The sequence below is a fragment of the Urocitellus parryii genome, chromosome 7, assembly GCF_045843805.1.
Source record: "Urocitellus parryii isolate mUroPar1 chromosome 7, mUroPar1.hap1, whole genome shotgun sequence".
NCBI classification, from domain to species: domain Eukaryota; kingdom Metazoa; phylum Chordata; class Mammalia; order Rodentia; family Sciuridae; genus Urocitellus; species Urocitellus parryii.
The window spans coordinates 179,667,603-179,691,161 of NC_135537.1; the positions used below are offsets into that span (position 1 = coordinate 179,667,603).

The following is a 23,559-nucleotide window of genomic DNA, read 5'->3' on the forward strand; positions in this document are numbered from 1 at the left end:
TCCTCCTGCCTCAGCCTCCAGAGCGCTGGGATTACAGGCTTGTGTCACTGTGCCCTGCAGTTCCCCCCACCCCTTTTGACACAGGGTCTTGCTAAGTTTCTTAAGGGTTACTTGAGCTTTCGATCCTCCCAATCCTCCTGCCTCAGCTTCCTGATTTGCTAGGATTAAGTTATGTGCCACCAAGATTGGTTTAGGATGTCATTTTTAAATAAAACTAGACTGCTTCTGTTTTTTTTTTTTTTTTCAGGAGTTTCTTATATACTTTGTAGAGGTAGGTGAAAACTAGGGGTTGGAGTTTGAAAAATTCCAGAGACTAAAGTTATATCGACTTTTCTCAGCTTTGCTTTCCCATAATCCTCTAGGAAGCTAGGTTTTCTTGGCTCACATTATGTAGAATCCTTTGGCCTTAGATATCTCTAAACACGGGCCAGGGAGAGCGAGACTCCTTAGGCTACTTAGCTAATATTGAACAAAGAACTTTGAGGTGTTTTCTTTCTCAGGGCCAAAAGAAAAGTGGGACTTGGTCTTTGCCTGTGGCCAGCAAGGAAGGCATTTGGTGGCAGAGTGCTGGGACTTGGAGAAGGGAAGGTACTGTCCACCCTGAGGCAGCTCTAGAGAGAGGCGGGGGAGGTGGAGGCCTTGAACCTTGTCTGGTCCACCCCTAGGGGCGGGCGGTGTCTGCCAATGGGAGCCTGGAGGCCACGGTGCCCTAGGGAGGGGAGGCTTTTTTAAGTTCCAGCTTGGTCCTGTGGGTAATGTCTCCAGTTGACTCCATTTCAAGAACTTAAATATACTGGGGGTATTTAGAAAATCTTCTAATTCAGGTCCTCTACTGAGAGAGAATGAGTACCTTTTTTTTGTTCGAATACTTGTGCACTTAAATTCTTGGTGTTATAGTGCTGTAATGAACAAAGCTAGGGGTTTTTGTTTTTGATTTTAAGTGTATAATTTAAAAATCGGTTTAGGTGGTTTTCAGTGTTAATATGGAACAAATGAAGTCAGTGATTTCAGGTTTTCTTACTAGAATTGCTCATTTGTTCAGTACTTAATGCTCCCACACTCCCAGGGCCTCCTGAGGCTTATCCAAGGTGTGATCAGCAGTGAGACGCCTCTCAGGTGTTAATGGAAAGAGGCACGAGAGCCCGACACTTTGTCAGGGTCCTGGCCCTAGTGGAGCTGAGGAGACGTGGAGTGGAGGAGGAGGTCAGGGCAATGACGTGAAGAGTGTGTTTTCCACTCTCAAAGGAAGGACATCAACAGGCACATGTGCTCAGTCACCCACGTGGGTCTCGCCTCCCTTCCAGGCTGTCCCGCTGCGACTCTTATCACTCCAGTCTTCCTTCCTCCCTGTCCCCTGAAGAGAAGGAGAGGCCCAGGAGGCCTTGTGTGCCAGTGTCCCTGTTGGTGACCCTGGCTTTCCCTCCTGCCTTTGAGGTGTGGTCCCTGCCTGCCGGGAGCTTCTTTGTGCTTCTGTGTTCTCTCTCTTGGACATGCTGTCATTGCTGATGTGACAGCTCTGGGGGCTCGGCCTGAGCTGCTGCTTCCCCCAGCAACCTCTGTCCGCCGAGTTCTGTTCTCCCCCTCCACCTCAGTGGAACCTGTGCATCTTCAGGACACTCCCGCCTTCCGCCCCCGAGTTCTTGGTGTCAGCTGCCTCCCTGGCTCCCCTCTGCTGCCTAGTCTGGTGGACCTTATAAGCCAGTTACTTGGTCACATAAGGCTAGCAAGTGGGACTCATCTGGAAGTGAGGGCGACTCTGCAAGGAACTGCAGCGGGGGCTCCTGGGAGTTCCTGTGGTCCCCCATGCCCTCTGGAGCCTCGTGGCAGTGCCGTGGTCTGCATTTTGCTTGCTGCTCAGGTGAGCAGGCCTGCTGTGGGTGAGCAGGAGCTCGTGCACGGAAGGCCATGGCTCCTTGCTGGACAGAGCTTTGGACTGCTTGCACCTGTCAGAGGTAGAATCGAGCCATTTGTGCCATTTTCTCATGAACTCACTCCATAGATGTCTTCCTAAAGTTTGGTTTAGGTTGTGATGAATTTAAGATGGGAAGTCACAGAACCTATCCTCCCATTTTTAGTCCAGTCCCACAGAGGAATGGCATCTGTCACCTGGGCACCATCATTACCCTGCTTTTCCTCCTTCATGGGTGGGGACAGCAGAGGAGATCCTGGGCCATCTATGGCTAGACTGCTCCCTGCATCCTGTGGCATCTGTGCCATGTACCTGGGCTGCGACACCTGGGTTAGCTGTGCTTCCAGCAGTGTCTCTAGCTCAGGGATCTTTGTAGATTGCTGCGGAGTAAACTAAATCTGCTGCTTCGGTGCATTTTCCAAATGTCGTCCCAAATTATGTAGCAAGTCTTACATTTTATTTTGAGATACTTGTAAATCACAGTATATTAATAGTATATTGTCACAAAAAATAACATGGAAGAATCCTGCCCAGTCTTCACCCATGTCCCCTGTGGCGACATCTTGGGAATGAAGGAATACAGCATTGTGGTCAGGGTGCTGGCGTCCTGCAGCCACACCTACATCTCTTCTGAACCCTGGCAACTGAAAGTCTGATCCCGGTCTCTTTAATTTTGTCTTTCCAGGAGTGTTAGTGAATGGGACCGCAGCATGGAACTGTCCTTGCCCAGCGTAGTTTCCTGGGGATCGTCCAGGTCATTGCGTGGACAGTGGCTCAGCCCTTTCCATGGCCAGCAGTGGGCTGTGGTTGTAGGTTGCCCAGTATTTACTCGGTGGAGGACCCTGGGTTGATTGTAGGTTGGGATGTTGGGAGTCCAGCTGCCTGGAGGGTCTGTGCACGTGGCCTTTGTTCCTCTGGGACAGATGCCCAGGAGGGTGGTGCTGGCCCCGGCTGTGTGGCAGCTGCCTGTTTGGTGCTAAGAAAGTACCCAGCTGTTTCCTGGTGACACCATTTTTCATTCTTGCCGGCAGTGTCTGGGAGCTGTCTCTCCACATCTTACCAGCACGTGGTGGGCTGTGTTTTGTCATTCTGGTAGATCTGTGGCGAGACCTCCTGTGGCTTCAGTATGGGTTTCTGTGATAGCTCATTGCTCGATTGACCATCTCTTTACCTGCTCTTTGGTGAGATGTCTGTGGCTTATTTTCTAACTGTTGAGTTTTTAAAAATTACCATGTTAACTCCCTTCCTGCCTCTGAGCAGGACCTTGCAGGTTGCCCTGGCCATTCTCGGGTGAGCGGTGCTGACCGTGCGCGTTGCTGTGCAGCTCACTGCGTTAGTTGGGTTCTGTGTGTTCTGTGTGTTCTCTTTCCCAGAGAACGTGGTCTGTGAGTAGTTTCTGTCTGTGACTTGTTTTGTCTTCCTCTTAACAGGGACTGTAGGAAAGCAAAAGTCTTTGGTTTTGATGAAGTAAATTTTTCCTTTTACAGATTGGTTTTTGGGTGCATAGTTTTATGTTTTGCTTAAGTCTATGGTTTATCTTGGTTTCTGTTCATTTGTCTTCTGTTTTTGCAGTGCTGGGATCATAACCAGGGCTTTCAGCATGCTAGATGAGCAGTTCTATTTTGGGTTAATTTGTACATAAGATGTGAGGTTTAGGTCAAGGTTTAAGTCAAGGTTTTGTGCATGATTAGCATGCGCAGGGCCGTGGGTTCCATCCCCAGCACCAAAGAAAGAAAAAGAAAAAGGGAAACATCATTTGGGTATATTTGTTTGAGTCTAGTTCTGGGTTCTGTCCCATGGAGCTGTGTGTCTGTCCATCAATACTATGTAACTGCTGTGTAACCATAGCTACACGTAAGCCTAAAGACCCGGGGCGGGAGTCCCTCCAGTTCATTCATTTTCAGTAATCATTTTAGCTTACTAAGCATGTACTCTAGTTCCTTCGCTTTTCCATCTAAGTTGTAAAATAATCTTGCCTGAGGCTCCAAAGTATATTTGCTAGAATTTTGGTAGAAGTCATGTTTAGCCTGTATCTATGTGGACAGAATCGACATCTCACCAGACTGTCGTGAATGCGGACGTCTTTTCCAGGTTAGTGAAAGCTGCAGGTGACCAGCCCAGCTGTGGCACCTTCTGTGGGCACGTGCTGAGGTTGAGCACTCCTTCCCTTTTGGGCAAGGAGAGACTGAAGTTGGGACTTCATTCACTTCCTCACCTTTTTTTTTGGTTTGTTTTTATCCATAGGCCTATGAAAGGAGGTTCCCTACCTGTCCGCTGATTCCCATGTTTGTGGACAGTGACACTGTGAATGAATTCAAGAGCGAAGACGGGGCCATTCACGTCATTGAAAGGCGCTGCAAGCTGGACATAGACGCACCCCGGCTGTTGAAGAAGGTAAGTGGTCAGGCCTGCCGGAAGGCGTTGGTCCCAGAGATAGAGAATTTATGTTTCCAGCTTCTGTCACAGTGGTGTTAATAATAAACCCTTTTCTCTTTGTTTCTTTTTTAAAGATTGCAGGAGTTGATTATGTTTATTTTGTCCAGAAAAACTCTCTCAATTCTCGGGAGCGCACTCTGCACATTGAGGCCCATAATGAAACGTTTTCCAATCGGGTCATCATTAACGAGCACTGCTGCTACACCGTGAGTGCACAGCCCTGGGTGGAGCCCGCCAGCCGGGAGGCACGGGGGCACGGCTTCCAAAGGTGGTCAGCCATCGCTGGAACGGCGTGCCTCTTTGTCCTGGGGTAGTTCTTTGCCATATATTTCCTGTTAGCAGTTCTGAAGGGGATCAGCAGTGGCAGGTGTGGCTTCCTGCAGGCAGGATTGCACTGTGGTGGCAGTCATAGCCAAGTCATTCCACTGCCATGCTCTGCTACTTGAGAAATGCATTCTGAAGAGCAAGATGGTGTGTGTGTTTGAGTTTAGAGCTGGGAGCACACGTTGGCTGTCACCTTCACTGCCGACCACCCTGCTTAGAGCTGCTCTCACTAGGTCATTAGAGTGGCCTCCTGCGTGGTGTGTCTGCTGCCGCCTTAGGCACCTCCAGTGTAACCTTAATGCTGAACCCACAGTGATCTGTTTTAGGATTGTCAAGTTTTATCACTGAGCTCACAACCCAGTGCTTCCACATGACCCTCAGAGAAAAGCACGAGTGCTTGCTGTGGCCTAGGAGGGCCGGTTCCCCCTCAGTCACGTGTCTTGGGTCCCTCCGTCCTTGTACATGGCTGCCAGCACGCTTGCTGCTCCCCAGCCTCCCGAGGACTTCCCCAGCCCTCCTTCAGGTTTGCCCAGATCCCAGATCCCTGTTCCCAGTGGCCAGTCGACAGCGCGGCCTGCAGCCCTCCCCGGTCCCCTTAACCCACTCCACGCTTTCCCCATGGCCCTGATCTTCCAGCAGTTGGAAGTTCCTCACCTTTCTGTCCAAGGCTCGTGGCCGTCTGTCTCCTCGTGAGGCTGTCAGTGACACTGAAGGGTCTTTCCTTCATTCCTAATGGGAGAGCGGCTCTGTGTGTAGGGAGGTGAAGGACTGGGCAGGGGAGGACGGAGCGCTCCTCTCAGGCCACGGTGGTGTCTTGGAGTTCGAGTGGCCCTGGGCGGTCGAGCCCTCTGTAACCCTCCTTGTACTGTCTCCATGGGAGTAGCTCTGTTGTAAGAGAACTGCTCCTTCTGGTCGCTGGCAGAGGGGAGCAGACCAGGCCTCGCTGCCGCACACAGCAGGCCTTCTCTTCACCCGCAGGTTCACCCTGAGAACGAAGACTGGACCTGTTTTGAACAGTCTGCAAGTTTAGATATCAAATCTTTCTTTGGTTTTGAAAGTACAGTGGAAAAAATTGCCATGAAACAGTATACCAGCAACATTAAAAAAGTGAGTCTCTGGGACTTCATGGGAAAGGGAGGGCCGCAGTCTCCTGAGGTGTCTGAGCTTGTCCTCTGGAAGGCCGGGAGCCCGTCACTCGGGGGATAGAAATGTGCTTCCACCCTGCCCTGGGCCTTCTGTTTAGCCCTACGGGGCTGGGGGTGCTGGCTCCTGGTGGAGTGAAGGAGGTACAGGCGGGTCACTCCTGGCCACCACATTCTCTGCTTGGAATTGTGGGAACATGGGAAGTTAGGGTGAGGAGGTCGCACCCCTGGGTTCCACTTGTGGGTCTGCTGATGGAAGTCCTGTGAGTTGAGGAGATTCGTGGCAGGTGGCCAGGCAGGGCTCCCTGGACCTCCTCAGGTGCTGCCGCTCACTCTCTGGGAGCTGTGGGTCGTGGTTTTAAAGCTGTGGTGGGGGGTGGGGGGGGCTCTCGAAGGTTGTTGTGTTTTCGGGTACTGTGTTAGAATTGTGTTCAGTACAAGTGTGTCTGATAGATCAGTGTTCTAGATTAGTTTTGGGCATGCTACCTCCAAGCTATATCTCAGCCCTCAGTTTTTGGTAGTTACCTCACAAATTGGTAAGGGACAAATAATTGAAGTATTGACTCTGCACTCACCTTAACCTTGGTCTCCTCCTAAGGGGAAGGAAATCATTGAGTACTACCTTCGTCAGCTTGAAGAAGAGGGCATCACCTTCGTGCCGCGCTGGACCCCACCTTCCATCGGGCCTTCTTCAGAGACGTCCTCGTCCAGCAAGAGTCAGGTGGCCTCCACGGCTGTTGTGGTCCCAGAGGCTGCCCTCAAGGAGGGGCTGAATGGAGAGGTCCTCAGCAACCCTGGAGGGACCCCTGAGCCCACGGTGGGAACCCCTGATGGTGGGTCTGAAGAAGGCTCCATTCTTGCGGCTAGACCAGGAGTCGTGTGGGCCTTTCCTCTCTACTGCTCTGCCTGTTCCTGTTTCCTCTCGACACACAGCACCACGTGGAGAAGGAAGGCCATTTGTTGTTTCTGGTCTCGTTTCCTTGTCCTGTAGCTTATGTGATACATTCGTATGATTTTTTTTTCTTAGTTTTTGTTTTTAATGGGCAGAAAAGGTTATTTCTGGTTATGTTCTTATTGGGACCAAAAGATGTTTCAGGTTAGTTGCAGGTGCCTGAGGTGAGCACGGGCCATCAGTGCTTTCTCCTAGAACTCCCACCGCTGGACACCTCACTCGCTCAGGTGCCAGGGACTGTCCAGGCACTGAGTGGAGGGTGCTCACGCCATTATGGCTCCTTCTGGGTGGGAAAAGCTGAAGATGCTCCCTGTGTTTACATTAACTGAGGCAGAGACATGACCTGGGAGTCGGTCCAGGGCTGAGACTGTGCCCAGGTGGACGGGCTCAGGGACTGCTTTAGCCACTTGGCATGTGCTGAGAGTAATGCCCATTGTTAATAGTTCAGAAAACACAGGAAAATAAGAAAGATAAGAATGTTCTGCCATTCAGAAAGTTCATTAAAATATCAGTATCTCTTCATACTTTTGTTTTGTACCAGGCACTTTATCACTGAGCCACACCCCCAGCCCTTTTTTATTTTAGAGACAAGGCCTCTCCAAGTTGCTGAGGCTGGCCTTGAACTTGGGGCACAGGGCTCCTTGTGATCCTCCTATCTCAGCCTCTTGAGCTGTTGGGATTACAGGCGAGTGCCGCCATACTCGGCTTTGCATACATTCTGTTGGCAGCTAACTGTGCCGTTTGTTGACTTTCAACAGTTTGCTGGGAGTGGGGATGATTTGGGGATATGTTTTATTTTTCACCTTGTGAATATTTTTTTGTTGTACTTATTTTGCTATCTCATCTGTCCAGTGGTACCTTATCTGGAGAAACTGTGTTCTTGAACACGGTAGCTAGATCCTTAACGAAGATTTAGATCTGCTTGGTTGTTTCATTTCATAATTTTATATCATGGAAGGGCTTTGTCACTTTGAATTAAACCAGTCATTGAATGTCTTCTCTAGTCATGGTGATGTCATGAGTGGCATTGTGGCTAATTGAATTGAGGTAATTCAGTGGTAATCAGGGAAAGGTAGCTGAGTCAGCAGGCTCACCTCTGGTTCTGTGGTGTCTTAAAGACGTCACTGAAATTCTCCAGGGTGGTTGCTTTAAATGTGTCCTCTCTGTAGTCTCCTTCACCCCAAGACTCTAGCCCCACCTGGCACCACTGGGCAACGAGAGCCTCAGGAACAGAGTTCGTCTTTGCAAATGGTGCCATGTGGTTCCCTTTGCAGACAAACTCGATGCCGATTACATCAAGAGGTATCTGGGTGACCTGACCCCACTCCAGGAGAGCTGCCTTATCAGGCTTCGCCAGTGGCTCCAGGAAACCCACAAGGGCAAGGTGAGTGTTGGCCCCCAGGCTATGTGGCCTGCCATCTCTGGTCCTGTGGCAGCTGGAGAGGTCATCCCCACGGGAGTGTCGCCAGCTGGAGCCCACGTGCCCGGCAGCAGGTTGGGCTGCCCTTCCTCGTGTGCATGGCTGCTGCTCTGTGCGCTGTTGCTGAGATGGTCTGCTCAGAAACAGTCGGTCATCAAGTGGCAGAGTAGCATGATGTTCCAGATAGCCATGCATTTTAAATTTTGAAAAGATTCGGAAGGAGGTCAGAGTTTTATCCAAGATTAGAAATGTTTGAGCTTTAATTCTGAAGTTTTATGTGAAATTGTAGCCACATAAGAAATTTGCTTTTAATAACAAGTTTATGTAGCAAGCATAAAGGTTACTTAGTGGCCCAGTGCAGGAAGCAGGCACCTGCACACAGTTTTTCCGGTCTTTAATTCTGTCCGTCCTGGTTGCATGAGAGCTTTTTTTTTTTTTTTTTTTTTTAATAGTTGCAGATGGACAGAATACCTTTATTTTATTTATTAATTTTGATGTAGTGCTGAGAATTGAACCCAGTGCCTTACGCATGCTAGGCAAGCGCTTTGCCACTGAGCTACAGCCCCAGCCCCCGAGAGCTTTTTAACACCAGTCATTAGGAAAAGAGCTACTGTTGGTGTCTGCTGACCGTGTGTCAGACATGCTTTTAGCTCTTCCTGTAGTCTTCCCAACAGGCCTAGAGGTGGGTGCTGTTCCATCATCTCCTTCTTTCAGAAGGTCCAGAAACCAAGGCATGGAGAAGTTAAGCAGCTTGCTCAAGGTCTTAAGCTAGGAAACAGTGGGGCCAAGATTTGAACCAAGACCATGTGGTTTCAGCACCATATTCCTGTTTATTTATTAGATACAGGATATTCAACCTAGGGGTGCTCTTCCACTGAGCCACATCCCCAGCCCCCTTTTATTTTTTATTTTGAGGCAGGGTCTTCGTAAGTTGCTGAGGCTGGCCTCCAACTTGTGATCCTCCTGCCTCAGCCCCCCCGAGGTGCTGGGATTATAGGTGTGTTCCCACATTCTTAACCGCTTCCATGTGCCTGTGCTGCTTTCCAAGTGAAGATGATGCCAAATCACTGCACCCTATGCTTTGATTATGTGCCAAGGTGGGATACCACGCAGACTCTTGCTCCCACTCTCTTCATGGTCTCTGGATGGTCTGGCTACCTGCATTAGTGAACAGGTGGCCACAGAGGGAAGAGACCTGGTCCAAGTGAGACTCAGATCCTGGACTCAGCCTTCTTCTTTTTTTTTTTTTTTTTTTTTTAGAGAGAGAAATTTAATATTTATTTATTTTTAGTTCTCGGCGGACACAACATCTTTGTTGGTATGTGGTGCTGAGGATCGAACCCGGGCCGCACGCATGCCAGGCGAGTGCGCTACCGCCTGAGCCACATCCCCAGCCCAGCCTTCTTCTTTATTCAGGGTGACCAGGCTGATTGACAGGGTCTTGAGAAGGTTCCTGCATGTCAGCAGCACCCCCACACTGCCAATCCCAGCATGGTTTAATTCTGACTTTTAGTAGAATCTCCATGCAGAAGCGCACAGGGCACAATGGTATGCGGTCGCATAGCTTGGAACTGTTGCCTGTGTTTCAGACATTGTGCCTTCACATTGCCCAGACTGAAAGGGTGCTTTAGGAAGATCACTAGAAAAATCAGATACTGATTTTTTTTTTTAATTAAACATCAGGCCAAGATTTTTCTGGGAATAGCTAATTTTATTTTTTTCCGGTGGTGGAGAGCAAACCCAGGGCCTCACACGCTGGGCAGTGCTGTACCACTGAGCTGCTCCCTGCCCCAGCAGCAGCTCCATCTAAACAGCATGAAGGTGCAGGTTACTGTTGAGAAGAGATGGAGTTTGAGTCCCGGTCTCTTAGCAACAACAAACCTTCCCCCGGACCACCAGTCCTGGGGTTGGACCCAGGAATGTTGTACCACTGCATCACACCCCAGTCATTTTAAAAACTGACATTTTGAGGCTGGGCAACTCTTAACAGTCTTAAAAGCATCTTTTCTTCTCCCAGATCCCAAAGGATGAGCATATTCTTCGGTTCCTACGCGCTCGGGATTTTAACATCGACAAGGCCAGAGAGATCATGTGTCAGTCTTTAACATGGCGGAAGCAGCACCAGGTGGACTACATCCTGGACACCTGGACCCCACCCCAGGTGCTTCAGGATTACTACGCGGGAGGATGGCACCATCACGACAAAGGTGGGTGGCACTGCGTCTCCCCGTCTGTTGCCATCTTGTCTCCCCGTGGGGCATCCGGGAGCTCCGCAGAGAGCCAGGGGCCTGCAAGGCATCGCCCTCCTCTCCTGGGACCTGGAAGCGCTCTCCAGTGTGAGCCAGCTGGTGAGACCCTCCAGCACACTCCTGTCCCTCCTGGGCAGCTGAGGGAGGGCAGTGGCTTTGGCTCCTTCCTGGAGTTGCCCTGGGACAGTGACTTTACTTCCATTCTCAGCTCTGTGGAGTCTGTTTTGACATATTAAAAACTCAAACGTTGGGCTCAGGCTGTGGCTCAGTGGTGGAGTGCCTGCCTCACACGTGTGAGGCACTGGGTTGATCCTCAGCCCCATGTAAAAATAAGAAAACATAAAAAGATATCGTGATCATCTATAAGAAAAATATTTTAAAAAGCCCCAAAACTCAAATGTTGGTGACAGAGTGTCTTTAGCAGCACTGTGCTTATAAAAAGGATTTAATGACTTACGCCTTCCAGTAGCTGTAACATGTGCAGCCAGGCCTCCATATCAGAATAGTGGAGAATTGCGGTTTCTCTCAGGAGCAAGTAGACCAGAGACACAACACTCAAAGTGGGGGTGGCTGTCCCTTTGCATGCTGGCCCCCGCGGGAGTGCCGGCCTTGTCTTGCGATGCTTTCCACCTGGGCTGCAGGTTGGTGGTTGGACAGAATTGAATCCCAGTCATTGGAGGGAGGCTGCAGGGACTGCTGTGGAACTGGCTTCCTCTTCTGTCTCTGAACAAGTCCTTTCAGAACTATAATACTCCAGTCTGTCCTGTTTTTCTAATTGGCTATTTATTTACTAGTATTAGGGATTGAACCCAGTGGCTTTTCCACTGAGTCACATCTTCAGCCCTTTTTATTGTGAGACAATCCCTCACTAACCTGCTGAGGCCAACCTCAAACTTGTGATCTTCCTGCCTCAGCCTCCCAAGTCACTGGTGTGCCACTGCACCCAAATTGTTTTTCTTCAAAGTAACTGTGGCTTTATTGGTTGTAACTGGAAACATTTGTATTTATTTCACTACATGACTGGAACCTTAAAAGGTTAAAAAGTTTTGTAGTAAGACATGGACAGATGTGTCTCATATAAATGTTGGAAGAGGGACCCAGGTATGGTGGGACGCACCTGTGATCCCAGCTGCTCCCCAGACTGAGGCAGAAGGATTGCAAGTTCAAGGCCAGACTCACTAACTTAGCAAGATTGCTGCAAAAGAAAAGAAAAAAGAAAGGGCTGTGGCTGCGACTCAGCGACAGAACACTGGCTTCAGTCCTCCAGCACCACCTGAAAAAGTGTTGGTACAAACTTTTTGTAAACTTGCTTTTCTACAAGATTTGGGGTCACAGAAAACTTCTTGGCTTAGTAAACAGATGTGGAACCAGCTGTTCCCTAAAGGCGAGGTCAGCCCCGGCAGGACCCATGGCAGACGCTGCCTCCCTGCAGGACGATCCTGCTGCTCTCCCTTCAACCACAGGGCGGCAACCTGAGAGGTGTTGGCCGCTGCATACACTCTGGCCCTGGGATCATCTTCCCCTGTGTGGCTGGCTCGCGATGACAGGGTTGTGGGATGAGTTAGGTTCCTCTCAGGCTCCCTCCGTTAGATCTGTAGGTTATGGAGACAGAGTCAGCGTGTGCTGATTGGTGTCCAGAATGTTCCCATTTTTCTTGGACTTCAGTGGAAATTGAGGAAGACTGACTTGTAAAAATCTTATTAATTTATTGGAAACTTATGAAATTAAAAAGGCTTATTTTTCTGAGAAAGGAGACTTGAACTGAATTCGTAGAAAAATCCTAGGTATTCGGAAGTCTCCTCTGGGCTCTTGCTAAGCCCTGTGTGCGAGCGAAGCAACCCAGTCTGACGGCTATCGCGCAGGACAGGCTGGGCTTGGGCTCGGCCCTCCTCCCGGCAGCACCATCTCCAGGCTCTGCTAAGCTGCACCATTATTTGTTTTTTTCTTTTGTGACTTTTGGGGGAAATGTTGGATGCCAACCCCACCCCTGTCCCCACACTGAAGCCAGCTGCTGCTTAGCAGAGGGGAGAGCTTGGGTCTGTCAGAACACTCCAGAGCTCACCTGCTTCCCAGGAGTCCTGTTTGCGGGGCTGGGGTGCAACCCACAGCCTTGCTCCCGGTGGGTGCTCTTCAGCTGCACCACCTCCAGCCTGGAGCCAGGGGTCCCGGGGGTGTCCTGTGCCCCACACAGGGACCCTCTGATTGCTTCCTCCCCTGCAGACGGACGGCCTCTCTACGTGCTCAGGCTGGGGCAGATGGACACCAAGGGCTTGGTACGAGCCCTGGGTGAGGAAGCCCTGCTGCGATACGTAAGTCCTGGCTGCTGCTGGCCTTGCCCTGCGTCCCATGCTGCGCCCCCTGCCCTGGGTGCTTTGCTCTTGCAGTTAGAAAGGAGAGCCTGATGTATGCAGAGACCTCAGAGGAGGACACAAACGTCCTGCAGATGTTTTAACTGCGGGGTCCTCTGCGGAGTAGCCGGGTGTCTAGAGCAGACAGACCCCCCTCACACTCTGCTGCTGGCCTTCTGTGGTTTCCTGTCCTTGCTCCAGGCCGTGGTCATCTGTGCTGTGCACAAGTGCAGATACAGAGGGACTTCTTCCGAGGGAGCACTTGTCACCCCAACATGAAGGGCTGTCCTGGGCTGCCTGGGGCTGTTCTGAGACCTCCTGTGGCATGGCACACGGACACGCCCAGCTCCCTCCTTCCTGCTGTCCAGTTCACCCGTTCTGAAGACCCATCCCAGAGTGGTGGCTCCCTGAGCCCAACCCTCGGTGGCACGACTCTCCCTTCGCCACAGAGGATGGCGTCTGCTCTCTCCTGAGAGCCAGATGGTTGTCCGTGTCGGACCGTGCTCAGCCAGTACGACTGCCAGGATGCTCTGTGGGCAGCCTGCCTGCTCCCCTGTGGTGTGCCCGGTGGGCGAGTCTTGACCTGCCCCGTCTCCATGCCCTCCGTGACAGGTTCTCTCCATAAACGAAGAGGGCCTGAGGCGTTGTGAAGAGAACACGAAGGTCTTCGGCCGGCCCATCAGGTGGGTGGGAGGTGTGCGCTCTTCTTTGGGCTTATTGACAACGTGGATTCCATATTTCTAGTTGGTGTTTAGGACCGAAGTCTGGTAGTTCACTGTTTTCCAGGGAGTTTCAAAACTAGAAAGCAATGAGAGGGACAGCTGCAGGCTTGGTGCTCCTTGCCCCCTAGGCCCGGCTGTCAGGGCATCCCAGCAGGCCCTGTGGGTTGGCCTGGGCAGTGGGCCTTGAGGTCCTCGGGAGCCCAGGAGCATAGCTCCTTTGCTTGTGTGTTTCGACCCCCATTCTCCCAAACTCTCCTGCGTTCCTGAGCTGGCTTCCAGGCTTTGTCAGGTGGGGTGAAAGTGTGCGGGGACGCCAAGGTGGACACGTGGACGGGTGGGGGTGGCTCCTCCAGAGTGTCTGTTCCCCGGGGCAGGGCTTGCAAGGGTGCGTGTTCACTGCTGCCTCTCAGCCCCTCAGAAGGCGCTGGACTCAGTGAACATTTGTTGTGGATAGCTTATTGCAGTGCAAATGCCAACTGTGGGTTACAGTGTCAGATGTGTGCCCTGGGGAGAGGCACAGAGTGTCGGGATGGAGCTTTATGTCTTGCTTGCTAGTCACTGAGCATGTCTGAGAGAGGCTTTTATATGCTGTCAGCCATTCATTGATGGCTTTGATAGTTCAGGGTGGCTCCTACCACATTGAGCCTATGTGTTCTATGTAAGTAGATGTGAATAGAGTTCATAACACTGTAATTCTGAAAACTGGTGATAAGCCAGGCATGGTGGTGTGTGCCTGTAATCCCAGTGATGTGGGAGGCTGAGGTAGGAGGATTACAAGTTTGAGGCCAGCCTGGGCAACTCAGTGAGGCCCTGTCTCTAAATTTTTAAAAATTTTAAAGGGCTGGGGGTGTAGCTTACCGTAAAGCACCCCTGTAGTCAATGCCCGTGTTGCCTAAAAATTGAAAAGCAAAACAAAAAAACCTGATGTATGTTTGGAAACGAGTATAAATGACTGTTTTATAATATTGAAAGAAAAACATTGAATATAGGACCCAGTTTGCCAAGTATGCTGTCTATTGAATAAAACACATCTCTGCACCATCTGCAGTTCCTGGACCTGCCTGGTGGACCTGGAGGGGCTGAACATGCGCCACTTGTGGAGACCTGGCGTCAAAGCCCTGCTGCGAATCATCGAAGTGGTGGAGGCCAATTACCCAGAGACGCTGGGCCGCCTTCTCATCCTCCGGGCACCCAGGGTCTTCCCTGTTCTCTGGACGCTGGTGGGTTTGTGTGATGTTCTGCAGTGACCGTTAACCTTCTAGAAGGCAGATATTTGTGCACTCGCTGCATGTCTGTGTCCTGGAGTCTCAACTAGGTGGGAAAAAGCAAAGTAAGATGCAGAGTGAAACTCAGTTGTTAAAGGGGAGAAAAAGCAAAATGTTTCTGACTGTCCTAATGCTGTGCAGACGGACCTGACAGAGCCCCGTGTCAGACTTTTGCTCTTTGAAAACCAGACAGCAAATCAAACAGCCCGGCCTCTGGCTCCTCACAGGTCAGTCCATTCATTGATGACAACACCAGAAGGAAGTTCCTCATTTACGCAGGAAATGACTACCAGGGCCCCGGCGGCCTGCTGGACTACATCGACAGAGAGATCATTCCAGATTTCCTGAGCGGGGAGTGCATGGTACGTATGAGGAAAGAGGCACACGTTTGTACTGAGGACGTTAGAAGAGTGGTATTGGTTTGCACAGATGACTTCAGAACCTTTAGTGTGGATTTCTTGATTTTTGCCTGTCACCTTTGACCTGAGGTTGAACTGAGGAGAGCCATTCAGATAATTGTTGGTAACACATTTCTTCACGTGAAATTCTAATGGGAATCTTTTAGAATCTATTGTAAGAATAGCTTGCTTTATTAACACAGCCGTGAGTGAATCAGATCTTGTAACTGTTTTAGTTTTTTAAAAAATACTACTACAGCATTGATTCGGTGGGGCACAGCGGCTGAGCAGCTCAGGAGGCTGAGGCAGGAGGATCACAAGGTCAAAGCCAGCCCCATCAACTTTGTGAGACCCTGTCTCAAAATAAAAAACTAAGCAAAATAAAAATTTTAAAAAAGTGTCTGGAGGTGTAGCTCAGTGGTTAAGTATCCCTGGGTTTAATCCCCAGTACCAGAAAAGCAAACAGGGACTCGGGGCTGACAGCGTGGCTCAGGGCTGGAGCACTTGCCTGGCGTGCAGAAGAGCCTGGGTTTCATCCTCAGCACCACCAACAAAACAAGAGCAGTCAAAGCAACACTGAATCAGCTTTCAAGAGCAGTTCCTTGACAATTACGTAACCCAGGATAACACTTTCAAAGTGGAAAATTGAAGGAAGTGTTTCTCCTTAATTTAAGTTTGGGGTTTTAAAAAAATAAGGTGCTGGATAATCAGGAGCCAAAGGAGCAGGAATCTGGAGGCCTGGAGCCTGCAGTTGCCCAGGGGAGGCCTAAGAAGGCTGGGGCTGGAGGAACTCCGTGGGATGGATCTGTGGGCTCCGTGGTTGCTGAAGTGAGCAAGGGATCGAGGCTGTCATCAGAGCAAGGATCTCTGGGCACCTTCACACTAAAGCTACCCCTTGAGATGTGCACACTCTGGGTTTGACTCCTTTAGCTAAGGAATTGAGCTGTTGAGGGAATCCTTCTCAATGGTTAGAGGACTTTAGGAAACCCAAGAGTTCAGCTCTCAGCTCATCAGTTCCATTTTAAGGAAGCTGCAGGCACCATCACACCACAGTGCAAAGAGCAAGTAAGTTGCAGGATGTGACTTAGTAGGTGCCCCTGAGACCAAACCATGGGGTCAGGTTTGTGGAAACCTACAAACTGCTTTCATCATGAAAAGCTAACCATCTTGTAGTCAGGCATAGTGGTGTGCCCCTGTAATCCCAGAGACTCGGGAGGCTGAGGCAGGAGGATCTCAAGTTTGAGGCCAGCCTAAAATAAACAAAAAGGGCACCATGCTGAAGCACCCTTGGGTTCAGTACCTGGTGCCCAAACAAAACAAAAACAGGTGGAGTCGGGTATCAGACTCTTGGCAGGTAGCACCTGCCTTTGTAACCTGTCCATGCCCGACGCACTCACAGTGCTGAGAGTCCATCTTATTGAGCCTTGTGGGACCCCACATGCCTCCCGGGCAGCCACTCAGCCTGGTTGTCAGAGGGGAGCACTCCTGGGCCTAGAGGGTGTTTTCTAACGTGCCATCCTTGCGGGGACAGTTCCACTTCGCACTGCGGGCCGAGGGTGTGAGCGTTTGCTCTGTGTGGTTGCCTCCCTGGGCTGCTGTCGGGGAGTACTTGGATTTTATGAACTCTCAGGTGAAGCTGCTGTACAAGGACTCATCAGTTGTCATTGTCAAATAGGACACTGCCTGTTTCTTGCAAATTCAAGTTCTCCTTTATTGATAGCGGGTGATGGTATAGACTGATCGTTTGACCTTGATTATACAGGAAGCTTTATTCGTTGGTAGTAATTGACTATAAATTTGATTATTTTGTTTTTTTCTTTTCTGTGGTGTTGGGGATTGAACCGAGTCCTCATACGTGCTAGGCAGGTGCTCTATCAGTGACCTGCGTAACCAGCTCCAGTTAAGACTTTATGTAAAAATAATGCCTGTAGTTCTTGGGAATAAAACTTTCTTAACATAATGTGTTTCCTTTGTAGTGCAATAGAAAGTCTTCTAATTCCTATAAAAACCAGCTGTAGTAATTGAGTCCAGTACCTCCTGCATATTAGCGTGAATTCTGTGGTAACCATCTTTAACTTGTTCGTGTTTACTCAGAGTAGAACACAGGACTGCAGTGGTTTTCCACAGTAGCTCGCAGGCTGCACGGCCTGCCTGGGCCTTGCCAGGGCTCTGTCTAGATTCCCAGGAGGTCGGTGGGCGCGGACGGGGGCTCGGGCTGTGGGCTGTGGGCACAGCTCTCATGGCTGTGTTTACATTTCCAGTGTGAAGTGCCAGAGGGTGGACTGGTCCCCAAATCTCTGTATAGGACTGCGGAGGAGCTGGAAAACGAAGACCTGAAGCTCTGGACCGAGACCATCTACCAGTCTGCAAGTGTGTTCAAAGGAGCCCCTCACGAGGTACGCCTTCCCGGCCGCCCCAGGGGCCGCTCCAGCCCTGCTGCCCGCTGCCCGGCGCCCATCAGAAGAGCCGCTGGCCTTTCTGCTCTTGGGTCTTCAGGTCCCTGATGGTCTATCTTGGTAAATGACCACGTGGAAGAGCGGGTCTCTCAGATGGAAAACCACTGTGTGGCCAAAGCCTTGAAGGGGGCCTGGTTTCTTGCCCTGTTTCGCTGGAGAGCCTTGACACAGACATGGGGAACAAGTCTGTCCTGTCGGAATCCTGCTTTCACCCCTGAGCTGGCTACTCAGTGGTCACCTTGACCAGGCTTCCCTTGAGTGGTCCACTTTGGTGGAGTTTCTTCAGAGCTTTGCCAGTTCCGTCAGTGCAGGGGAGTGAGGAGGGAGCAGCCGGCCTCTGTTTCCTCTTCTTGCTGTCACACTAGTGCAAAGGCCAGAGTGTCCCTGCATGAAGTCCCCACGTATCTGTAACAGTGCAGGTGACCTGAGTGTGAGGGCCACTCCGCAAGGTCCTGGGTCCTGGGTCCTGGCTGGGTGTCAGCACTTCACACGAGGGGTGCTGGGTCAAGAGACTGCTGTCTCTGCCCAGGGTGGTGGCCAGGAGCTGACCCTTACTGCTTCTGCCATGGCAGCTCCTGCTCAGCCACCTGCTGGTCATTGTTGCTGATGTCTTCCTAGCAGCTGACCAGACGGACCCTGGCGGGTGGACGATGAGGGAGGCTGTAGCCGTGATTTGAACGGCAGAGGAAGCCTGATGCGCCCCCTTTCACACTGTCCTGAGGTGATTTGTATGGATCCGTATCTGAGGGTGCATGGCACTGTGCTTGTCCCTGTTAGAAGTGGCCTCTGTTACCACACCTGCGCTCTGCTTTGGGAATGAGTGAGGCACAAGTCCAAGGCAGGACCACCCGGGGCGAAGCAGGGAGGAGGGCGTGCTCCATAGGCCTGCTCCTCAGCCTCCAGAGGGGCCGTGCTGAAGGGCACAGCTGGCCTCCAGAGGGAGCCGCAGAGGCCAGTCCACACAGAGCTCTGCCCCTCCCCCACTAGTCTTTGAAACTGATGCTGACCTCTCTGCTGGGGACTCTTCACTGCAGGTTGAGGTCCGGGTTCTGGAGGGCACTCGGCACCCCTCACAGCTCATCTCTTCCTTCCAGCTTGTCTGGTGTAGCTGCACTCCTGTGTGTGGCCTGTGCCCTCCAGGCCTCCCCTGCTCTCCTCCAGGCCTTGCTGCTCCCCAGCCCCAAGCAGCCCCAGCCCCCTGTGTCCAGTTCCCCAGGCGTCCCGTCTTAGGTTGGGAGACCGTCTTTCAGAAAGCTGTCTGCAGATGCTGTTGGGCATCTTTGGAGGGTACACGCAGGTCATAGAGGCGCAGTGGCTCACACCTCCACGATGTGTAGCAGGAGCCTTTGGGGAAAGAAGAACGAATGAGAGGGAACGGGCCCTGGAGGGCTGAGTGACCTGGGTGAAGGCACCACCCCTGCCTGTCAGTCCTGCCCGTCCCTCCTGCCCCTTCCTGGCTCACACCTCTGGGCCGGAAGGCCCCTGCAGGGCTTGTAAGCGTGGGCCTCACACGTGCGATTGAGTCACTCCCCCTCCTGTTTTCCAGATTCTCATTCAGATTGTGGATGCTGCTTCTGTGATCACTTGGGATTTTGACGTGTGCAAAGGCGACATTGTCTTTAATATCTATCACTCCAAGAGGTCTCCGCAGCCCCCCAAGAAGGACTCCCTGGGGGCCCACAGCATCACCTCTCCAGGCGGGAACAACGTGCAGCTCATAGACAAGGTCTGGCAGCTGGGCCGCGACTACAGCATGGTGGAGTCGCCCCTGATTTGCAAAGAAGGAGAAAGTGTGCAGGTAAAGTCACGTGTTCGTGACGCTCTATGGGGGCCTCCTCTTGACAGTGGGTGTCCCTGCTTTGCCCCACCCCGGTGGCTACTGGAGGCTCTGCTGTTGGTGGAGGGCAGGGTGTGCCTAGCTGCCAGGCCAGAAAGACCCAGGAATCCCCGTGGGTCTCGGGCCCTGAGCGGGAGCTCCCACCCAAGAAGGGTGCAGGCAGCCCAGGACTCCGCTGCACAGAAGGGCCGTCTGGCAGGAGAAAGTGTGTACACACACCGCTGGCCTTCAGATGACATGCGCTGGATGGGACTTGAGGGGTTGCCCTTGTCTTTGTCAGAGGAGAACCATGGAGAGGAGCAGAACTTAGGGAGCCACTTGCTGGTGGCCAGGCACACTGGTCTACATCCAGATGCTCTGCGGCTCACCTCAGCCTTAAGGGTGCCGCTTTCCGGTCTAGGCAGCGCCCCGGGTGCCTCTGGCCTTCCATAGTAGAGATGGGATTTTGCAAGGTGACAGTTGGGAGGGGAGTTCCTGTGGCCTTCCCAGCTCTTGTTGGAGGCCTTGGGACAGGCCTGATCGTGGATGGAAGGATGTTGTCGAAGTCCTTCCTGATGGTGATCCAGATAGCAGGTCTCCAGTCCTGTCCCAGACGATCACTGACTGCTGTCGCGTCCCCCTGGGGCCGGGAGACAGCGCCCCGGCACTCGGCAGCCCCACTGTGGGATGGGGCTTGTCAGGAGTCCTCCTCATCCTGCTTCCCCCGCTGCTCCAGGGCTCTCATGTGACCAGGTGGCCAGGCTTCTACATCCTGCAGTGGAAGTTCCACAGCATGCCGGCGTGTGCGGCTACCAACCTGCCCCGGGTGGACGACGTGCTGGCCTCCCTGCAGGTGTCCTCACACAAGTGCAAAGTGATGTACTACACAGAAGTGATCGGCTCCGAGGACTTCAGGTCTGGGCTCCCTCCCCACACAGGCGTCCTTGAGGGTGAGGGTGCTCAGCAGAGGCCCCAGAGCCGGCTGTGCGCAGCAGGGATGGTGGGTCCGGCCTCCTGGGCAGCGCTGGGCCCCTTCCTTGGCTCTGACTGCACAGCTGTGGCGAGGGGTGTCAGAGCAGCAGCGCACGCAGCCTTTGCCTGTGCATCGTGTCAGCTGTGTGTGGGCCGGGGTAAGCTGTCCCTGGATGGGACGCTCGTGGCCCATTCCCCCTGACTGGGCGGGGGCGGCATAGAGGGGGCAGAGAGCAGGATGGGTGGGAAGCCCGCAGCAGTGTGGACAGCGGGCGCCTGTGGCTGGGTCCTCACACCTCTTCTCCCTGCATCTGCAGAGGCTCGATGACCAGCCTGGAGTCCAGCCACAGTGGCTTTTCCCAGCTGAGCGCCACCACCACCACCTCCAGCCAGTCTCACTCCAGCTCCATGATTTCCAGGTAGTGCCGCGAAGCCTGTGTCCACTGTGTGGAGGGGATGGCCGCGCCTCGACAGCCAGCTGTGCCGGCCGCCCACCGACGTTGAGCAGCCTCCTCTCGCCCTCTAGGTAGCTCTAGCCATCCAGATGGTAAACTAGCCACGCCGTCCCAGAACTGTCGACAGGTAGTCTTAACTCTGACCCTGACCTTAACTCGATAGCCATAGATTTTATACACAGCGTGCACAAAATCAAACCAGAGCGCAAGGGCTCTCTCGAAAGAAAAATGGTTTATATTGCCAGTTAAGGAATTGACTTCGTCTCAAATATTGATGCAAAAAATTTTTCCAACAAGCTCCACCTTGTCCGCTAGTGAATGACTTCCCATGACGTCTTCAGAGCCAAGCCCACCTCCTCCCAGGGAACAGAAGCCCCCAGCTGCTTGCCCTAAGCTGCACCGCGGTCCTTGTGGCTCCCTGTTAGTCGAGATGGTCGGTGGATCCGGTGGAAGCCCCCCGAGTCCTTTCCTCTGGAGGACTCGGGCAGCCTGTAGCAGCACCTAGTCCTAGGGCCGACCTGCTGCTGTTCCTGAGTGGGGCTGGTGGCTCAGGAGGGGTTCTCGGGGGCGCCCGCAACTCCGGGAAAATGCCACCATCATTAAACATTGCTTTCTCTCTCTCCTTTTCAAATCTTTCGATATATTTCAGAGTAGAATTTTTCTGTGAACTTGGGTGGAGGTGTTCTCCCTTTCCCTCTGGGTGCCGCTCTTCCCACCCCTCCTGCGTGCTCTAGCAGCTCGCTGTGCTCGGCCACTTCTGCTCCGGCCATTCTTTAGAGGGTGTTCTGGAAACAGCCATATTTGCTGTTTGGAAGCTGTGGCAGTGAATGTTAGCTGCCAGCAGGCTCCCGCAGGGTCACTTGAGGAGGGCATGGGGCTGTAGGAGCCCTTTGCGTTTGTAAGTGGAAACTTAATGCGTGTGCAGGTGCTTGTGGGTGCGCGCAGCAGCCGGAAGCTCAGTTTGAGTCACAAAGGAGTCCTCGGAAGCAAATCCGAGTATGAGATCGGTTTGCTTTTTACGTTTTCTTTTTGATTTCCAACTACCAAGCCTACTTTGCCCTCTTACCCCCCTCCCCCAGTTTTTAATGAGAAAGGCACGTTATCTATGAATCTGTCCAGGAGTCACATAGGGTTGGTTGTGTGATGAAGACGTGCAATGTGTGTTTTGTGTGGCAGGGGTTTTGAAAATGTGCACCACGCCACACAGCCTTCACAGTCCTAGATCGCGGTGCTCTGACTCAGCCTGGGCATTGGGTGAGCCGCCATGTGACCAGAGAGCTGTGTGGAGGCCAAGTGTGCACCCCATGAGTAGGTCGGGTGAGCCTGGGAGAAACTGACTGCCCCGCTCCTGGCCAGAGGAGGCCTCTGGCTCCTGTGCCTGTGCACCTTGAGGCACACGCGGACCCCCCGGGTCCCGCCTGCCCTTGCCCTGTAAGGCAGCTCGCTGACACCGAAGCCTCGTTCCCAGAGCATGGCAGGGCTGGCCAGCACATCTGCGCTGTCAGAGCTTCCCATCTCCAGTTACAAGGACCTGAGGATGGTCCCTCTTCTCTCTCTTCCTGTCTCTCTCTCCCTGTCTCTCTCCCTGTCTCTCTCCTGTCTCTGTCTGTCTCTCTGTCTCAGATGGCAATTTTGCTGACAGCTGCCAAGAAAGTGCTTCACTCACCCGTCCACACGTGCCCAGAGGTGTTTCTAGAGCATTTGACTTGCAGCCATGCCCCACCCCAGGCTGAAGACGCGTTCCTTTTAGTTGGTTCAGAAGTGGAACTCTTTTATCCCCAGAGAGCTGACTGTGTCTCTGAGACTTGAGAGCAGCATGGGACTGCACGGTGCCCGAGGCCCTCGGGAGCGTGGTGGCCCTCGGGAGCATGGGGCCCCTCGTCTTGTGAGGGATCGGGCACAGGGTTCCCTGTGCAGCTGCGCGTCTCTCGACGTCTCGTGCCCTGCCGCTCTTGAAATGCTGCTGTCATCTCCCTTTGACGCTCCAATGATTCTGTTGGTTCTTCCTTCTATTACTAGTGTCTTAATTCACTTTCCTAAATCCATTATTTGCATATCAGAATTCCCTAAATGTTTTGTAAACATATTACCTCACTCTTGGTAATACAATACTGATAGTCTTTAAAAGATTTTTTTATTGTTACCAATAATAAATGTGAACTGTTTAAGAAAAGAGTGTCTTTCTTATTGTCAAAGAGTCTCAGTGTCTCTCTCTCTCTCTCTCTCTATTTTGGTACTGGGGATTGAACACAGGCCAGCCCTTTATATTTTTCACTTTGAGACAAAAGACAGTCTCACTAAGTTGTTCAGGTGCTTAGGACCTTACTGAGTTGCTGAGGCTGACCCCTAACCTGCGGTCCTCCTGCCTTAGCCTCCCGAGACACTGGGATTGCAGGTTGGCCCCACCACACCTGGCTTCAGAGTCCCTCCTGAGTGTGAAATTCACTGGAGACTGCAGAGCTGAGGGAAGGAGAGGTTTTCCAAGGCCAGAGGACCAGTGCTCTGAAGTTCAAGGAAATGCTTACCTTGGCAGGACTGTCAGGGGAGAGTGGAGCTGAGCCAGTGCCCCTGTGAGAAGAGAGACCCAGTGGTGGCGATCCGGTGTCTGGAAGAAGCCATGCTGTGTCTCTTCTGTGGCCGTCATGGTGTGCTTGATGGGGTGTTTCCTTATGAAGCAGGTGCCTCGGGGAATGGA

General features: G+C 52.2%; 1 protein-coding gene across 3 annotated transcripts in view; it reads left to right on the forward strand.

Moving 5' to 3' along the window:
- Sec14l1 (SEC14 like lipid binding 1) overlaps window positions 1-23,023 on the forward strand; it is a 48,836-nt gene extending 25,813 nt beyond the window's left edge. For 2 of the 3 annotated variants that reach the window (XM_026404745.1, XM_026404746.2), the window contains exons 4-18: window positions 4,154-4,303; window positions 4,420-4,551; window positions 5,648-5,776; window positions 6,410-6,644; window positions 8,038-8,147; window positions 10,201-10,390; window positions 12,653-12,741; window positions 13,393-13,463; window positions 14,551-14,722; window positions 14,995-15,129; window positions 17,427-17,561; window positions 19,168-19,419; window positions 20,174-20,352; window positions 20,727-20,828; window positions 22,488-23,022. In XM_026404745.1, coding sequence (XP_026260530.1) covers window positions 4,154-4,303; window positions 4,420-4,551; window positions 5,648-5,776; window positions 6,410-6,644; window positions 8,038-8,147; window positions 10,201-10,390; window positions 12,653-12,741; window positions 13,393-13,463; window positions 14,551-14,722; window positions 14,995-15,129; window positions 17,427-17,561; window positions 19,168-19,419; window positions 20,174-20,352; window positions 20,727-20,828; window positions 22,488-22,503 — 2,097 coding nt within the window. In that variant the 3' untranslated portion in view covers window positions 22,504-23,022. Of the gene's footprint in view, window positions 1-4,153; window positions 4,304-4,419; window positions 4,552-5,647; window positions 5,777-6,409; window positions 6,645-8,037; window positions 8,148-10,200; window positions 10,391-12,652; window positions 12,742-13,392; window positions 13,464-14,550; window positions 14,723-14,994; window positions 15,130-17,426; window positions 17,562-19,167; window positions 19,420-20,173; window positions 20,353-20,726; window positions 20,829-22,487 lie in introns of all 3 variants that reach the window. The other variant, XM_026404748.1, reaches the window with a different exon arrangement.
- Window positions 23,024-23,559: the final 536 nt, after the last annotated feature.